Here is a 5,778-nt window from a genome sequence, read left to right on the forward strand (position 1 = left end):
TTGATCTCGGCTCAGTTCTTTCAGTAAAAATCTCTATTGCTCGCTGACTCTCTGGAAATTGGTTTCATTTCTAAAATCGGGGATCTGGACTTTCTCAAATTCCACATGATGATTGACCCATGCGGGGCTTAGCCTTTTTCCATCTTATCCCGCCTTTATGGGCATTTGCTTTGATTTCCTTTATTTTCAAGCGTTTGGACTCTGGAGCATCTGCCAACATGGCCAGTCGAGATCAACTTGATGCACCTGCTGAGGCTGGGTGCTTTTTCTTGAATTTTAGCTTTCTGTTAGACAAAGTCCTATAAAACCAATCTTGCCATCTTTCTTTGTACTAGTTTCAAAAGAGAATTAGACCGAAAGGGATTCAAAGAAAAGTAAACAACGGACAGGATAATGAATTTAAACGAGAAGTGTCCCTTTCAGGGCAAGGAAAGAAGGACTTATCTGGAGTGCATGCGGACTTCAATAGACATGACATGCTTCTTGGACTGGATATCCGATCTGTGTGAACCATCCAACTCTCATAAATCCATCATAACTCATACCTCAAAATCGAGAAACTTTGCCAGGACTCTATTAGTGCCGATGGTTGTAAGTGATTCCTTTTTCAATCAGTGGCGCGATTTGCGGGTCTCACCAAGTGATCTCTCTCATTTCTCTTCTCACCATCGCCTTATAGTGCTCTTTGTTAGTTTTCACTAACAAGACTCTCTCATTTTCAATTTCTTTGCTCACCATCGCCTTACGGTGCCCGTGTGGGTTTTCACCAATAAGACTCTCTCATTTTATTTCTCTCATTTGATTGCATCAGATCCAAGTAACCAACATCCTCCCATTCGGAACATCTTTACCGATTGATCAGAAGGACTTTGAATAAGATTTAGGTTAAAAATAGTTTGGATTGAATTACAACTTTGGAACCTTTCAAGCGAACCGTCGCCGAACCATTATAACTTCTGCCCTAGTTTCAACTTTGGGGAAATATGGATTTTTGTTTTGGTGTGACTGAACCCTAGAGAGAGGCTGCCTACGTATCCTTTCGGAATCAAGTCGAACGTAGTACAGGAAACTTTGTTTTTTTTTTGTTTTTTTTGTTTTTTTACAACATTTCGGGTTCCAAAGAGGGTAATCAAAGAAAGGTAACCGGCTCAAAGGGTTTGCATAGGGTTAACAGTATTTGGGTAGCGAGAATGAAAGCCTTCGTCATCCCAATCGGAGAATATTTGTACCGCAAAAGGGTTAAACATAATACCTTTTGGCCATGTCTGCATTGACAGCAGTTTCAGGGTCATTCCTTTTAATGTCTCCCAAGTACAATGCCCCTTTTGATAAAAAATTTCTTATAATGTATGGAGCCTTCTAGTTTGGAGCGAACTTTCCTTTTGCTTCCTTGTGATGCGGGAGAATACATCTCAAAACGAGTTGCCCCACTTCAAAGTTCCTAGGCCGCACTTTCTTGTTGTAGGCACGGGTCATTCTTTGTTGATACAACTGCCTGTGGCAAACTACGGCCATCCGCTTGTCATCAATCAAGGTTAACTATTCTATACGGGTCTTGACCCATTTATTGTCCTCAATCTCAGCTTCAACGATGATCCGAAGGGATGGAATTTCCACTTCTGCGGGTATTATGGCTTTAGTGCCATAAACCAATAGGTAGGGTGTTGCCCAACTGATGTGCGCACGGTTGTGCAATATCCCAACAATGCAAAAGGCAACTTTTCATGCCATTGTCTAGAACTTTGAATCATTTTCCTAAGAATCTTCTTGATGTTTTTGTTCGTTGCTTCAACAACACCATTAGCTTTAGGCCGATAAGGGGTAGAATTCCGATACGTGATCTTAAATTGTTCGCATACCTCCCTCATCAAATGACTGTTCAAATTTATAGCATTGTCTGTAATGATAGTATTAGGAATACCAAAATGACAAATAATGTTGGTATGCACGAAGTCCACCACTACTTTCTTGGTGACGACTTTGAGAGTGACTGCTTAAATCCACTTTGTGAAATAGTAAATGGCAACTAAGATGAATCTGTGCCCGTTTGAAGCTTTTGGATCAATTTGTCCAATGACATCTATACCCCAAGCAACAAATGGCCACAGTGCTGACATAGGGTGTAATTCTAAAGGCGGTGCATGAATCAGGTCATTGTGTACCTGACACTGATGATACTTTCGGACAAAACTAAAGCAATCCTTTTCCATAGTCATCCAGTAATAACCTGCCCAAAGGATTTTCTTTGCAAGGACGTATCCGTTCATATGGGGTCCACACACTCCTGCGTGCACTTCATTGATGATTCTTCCGACCTCTTGGGCATCCACACATCTTAAAAGGTTCAGATCTGGAGTCCTTTTGTACAAGACTTCTCCGCTCAAGAAGAAACCACTAGCGAGCCTTCTAATGGTTCTCTTTTGGTCTCCACTAGCTTGCTCGTGATATTCATTTGTTTTCAAGAATCTTTTGATATTGCACATCCTGATCGATTGCCATGATTAACAAGTCAAAATCTCCCATGATTAACAATTCTTCCACATCCTGATCGATTGTCATGTTCATGCCCATAATGCAGGCTTTATATTTGGCAGTGTTGTTCGTGCAGAAAAATCGAAGCCAGGCTGTGGCCGAATAATGCTGACCATTGGGTGAAATCAAAATTTCCCCAATCCTAACACCTTTTGCATTCACAGCTCTATCGAAGAACATTTTTCAAGCATTAGTGTCTTCTGGAATTACCTCAACTGAATTTACTTCCTCGTCCGGAAAGTAAGTACTCAAAGGCTGATATTCATCATCAACTGGATTTTCAGCTAGGTGATCTCCCAAGGCCTGAGCTTTCATTTCCATGCGGGTGACATAGACTATGTCGAACTCGGTGAGCATGATTTGCCATTTTGCTTACCTTCCCGTGGGCATCAGCTTTTGGAATATGTACTTCAAAGGATCCAATCTGGTTATGAGGTGGGTGGTGTAGGCCAACAAGTAATGCCTAAGCTTCTGAGCGACCCAAGTTAGGGCGCAACAAGTTCTTTCCAACAAAGTGTATTTGGCTTCAAAACTAGTGAAATTCTTGCTTAAATAGTATATGGCTTGTTCTTTCTTCCTGGTCACATCATGTTGCCCAAGAATACATCCAAAAGAATTCTCCAATACTGTCAAGTACAAGAACAAAGGCCTTCCAGTCTTGGGTGGAACCAACACTGGCGGATTCGACAGATATTCTTTGATTTTGTCGAAAGCTTCCTGACACTCATCTGTCCATCTAATCGCTGCATCTTTCTTCAACAACTTAAAAATGGGCTCACACGTGGAAGTCAACTGAGCAATGAATCTGCTGATGTAATTCAACCTACCCAACAGACTCATAACATCTTTCTTGGTTTTCGGAGGAGGCAAATCCCGAATAGACTTTATCTTTGTTGGATCTAGATTGATGCCCCTCCGACTGACTACGAACCCCAAAGGTTTCCTAGATGGTACTCCAAATGCACACTTAGCTGGATTTAACTTCAAGTCATACTTACGCAGATACTCAAAGAACTTTCTCAGATCCTGCACATTGTCGTCCTGCATTCTTGATTTAATGATCACATCATCCACATACACCTCAATTTCCTGGTGCATCATGTTGTGAAAGATGGCAGCCATAACTCTCATGTAAGCTACCCCGGTGTTCTTCAAACTGAACGGCATGACCCTATAGCAGTAAGTACCCCAAGGTGTGGTGAAAGTCATCTTTTCTGCGTCTTCTTCATCCATCAAAACCTGATGATACCCAGCATAACAATCCAAAAAAGACTGTATCTCATGTTTGGCACAGTTGTCAACAAGGATGTGTATGTTTGGCAATGGAAAGTTGTCCTTGGGGCTTGCTTTGTTCAAATCTTGATAATCAACATACACTCGGGTTTTCCAATCTTTCTTTGGCACTGGGACCACATTAGCCAACCGTGTGGTATACCGGACCACTTAGATTACACCCGCTTTCAACTGTTTGGTGACTTCCTCTTTAATCATTTCACTAATATCTGTTTTAAACTTTCTCTGTTTTTGTTGGATAGGGGGATAACCGGGGTAAGTTGGCAACTTGTGCACCACTAAATCAACGCTCAGTCCTGGCATATCATCATAGGACCAGGCAAACACATCTTTGAATTTGAACAAAAGTTGGATTAATTCATCCCTAGTCCTTTCATCATCGTGAATGCTTATCATGGTTTCCTGAACCTCTTCCGAACTACCCAAATTAACTGGCTCAGTTTCATTTAAGTTTGGCATATGCTTATTCTCCAATTTTTCCAGTTCTCGGTTTATTTCCCTAAAATCCTCATCTTCATCGTATTTTGGTTCTTGGTTTATTATTTCATGGTTAGACAGGGTGTTAGGATCTGGGCATGAAGTCCGCAAGCATGTCATATTATTTAAGTACACATTATTAGAACTGAAAGAAGAAATAAAATAATAACAAAATCATAAAGAATAAAGAAAGAGATTCATGGACAATGAAATATTGATTTCATTTCATTAAATTTGAAGATAGAAGGGTTTACATTGGAATTTTAAAGACAATAAACTAAAGACATTCAAGTTACACCCTGAAATAACTCGGAATGCAGAAAAGATAGCAAGACTAAATTACCGGGATTCCTGCCTAACTGGGAACGGAGTAGCTTTCCAATTTTGAAGCTTGGCATTGGGCCCCATATATTGCACCTCAGCAGTGTTTGAGCCTTCACCTGGCTGGACCTTATGAGCCTCATATAACATTTGCCTCATTGCCCCACAGATGTCCTTAGTTTCTTCAGCCATGAAGGCCTCATCTTCTTCTTCTATGTACCTTGGCTTAACAAACGTTTTAGAGAGATGCGGGACCGGTTGAGGCAGGACCCACCCATTGTTCTTACGTTCATTAGCCCATGTTATGTCAGCTTTTGTGGCTTGGAAACCCACACCGAAGAATTTCTCACTAGCAGTCAAAGTGATAGGCTCTGTAATGCCTTGCAAAGATGCCCCAAGCCCTTTCCCGAGCTTGTAGACATGTTTGATCATTTCACTAGAGACCATGATTGACACGTTTAACAAGAAGGGTTGAGGACACGGGGTTCCTTCCTTACACTGGTCTGCAACCACGATCTCGAAAGCTTGGTAGACTATGTGCTCACTACCTTCCCTAGCCTCCAAACATGGTACATATGGGTCCCTGTAGATTGATTCCTCATCTTCTCCGTGGACCACGATTTCCTTGTTTTCATGTTCAAACTTAATCATTTGGTGGAGAGTAGATGGTACGGCCCCTGCCGTATGGATCCAAGGCCTTCCTAAGAGAAAATTGTAAGAGGTGTCCATGTCCAAAACCTGAAATATTACTTCAAAATCCATAGGGCCGATAGTTAAGATCAAATCAATCTCTCCGATCGTATCTCTGTTGATGCCATCGAAAGCATTTACGCAAACATTGTTGGTCCTAATCCTTTAGTATCAATTTCCATTCTCTATAAGGTCGAGAGAAGGCAGATGTTAACCCTAGATCCGCCATCCAGCATAACTTTTTTCACGTAGTAGCCTTCACACTTAATAGTCAAATAAGAGCTTTTTTGTGACCTTCCGGAGGCAAATCATTTCGGTTGAATGAGATCTGGTTGACTTCAAAAAATCATTCTGCCATTCTTTCCAATTGCTCAACAGTGGTCTCGACCGAAACATATACCTTATTAAGGGTTTTTATCAGCACTTTCTGAAGCTCATTCGAGCTTATCAGTAGAGACAAAAGTG

General features: G+C 41.3%; 1 protein-coding gene across 1 annotated transcript; it reads right to left on the reverse strand.

The window, feature by feature from the left end:
- Positions 1-1,994: 1,994 nt before the first annotated feature.
- LOC138883930 (uncharacterized) lies at positions 1,995-5,385 on the reverse strand. Its single transcript, XM_070164652.1, has 5 exons — positions 4,646-5,385; positions 3,985-4,447; positions 3,464-3,771; positions 2,909-3,268; positions 1,995-2,484 (listed from the first exon to the last, which is right to left on the reverse strand). Exons 1-5 carry the CDS (start codon positions 5,383-5,385, stop codon positions 1,995-1,997), a joined length of 2,361 nt encoding a protein of 786 aa, XP_070020753.1.
- Between the last annotated feature and the right edge of the window lie 393 nt (positions 5,386-5,778).

Source organism: Nicotiana sylvestris, chromosome 12 (genome assembly GCF_000393655.2).
Source record: "Nicotiana sylvestris chromosome 12, ASM39365v2, whole genome shotgun sequence".
NCBI classification, from domain to species: Eukaryota; Viridiplantae; Streptophyta; class Magnoliopsida; order Solanales; family Solanaceae; genus Nicotiana; species Nicotiana sylvestris.

Bases quoted from the DNA above. Each gene is read 5' to 3' on its own strand.
- LOC138883930 (XM_070164652.1), bottom strand. From the start codon at position 5,385: ATGGATTTTGAAGTAATATTTCAGGTTTTGGACATGGACACCTCTTAC. The intron at 3,772-3,984 runs GTAATCTAAGTG...GGGTATCATCAG, and splicing joins CCAAACAGTTGAAAGCGGGT to GTTTTGATGGATGAAGAAGA. The intron at 2,485-2,908 runs GTAAGCAAAATG...GCAATCGATCAG, and splicing joins AAGCTGATGCCCACGGGAAG to GATGTGCAATATCAAAAGAT.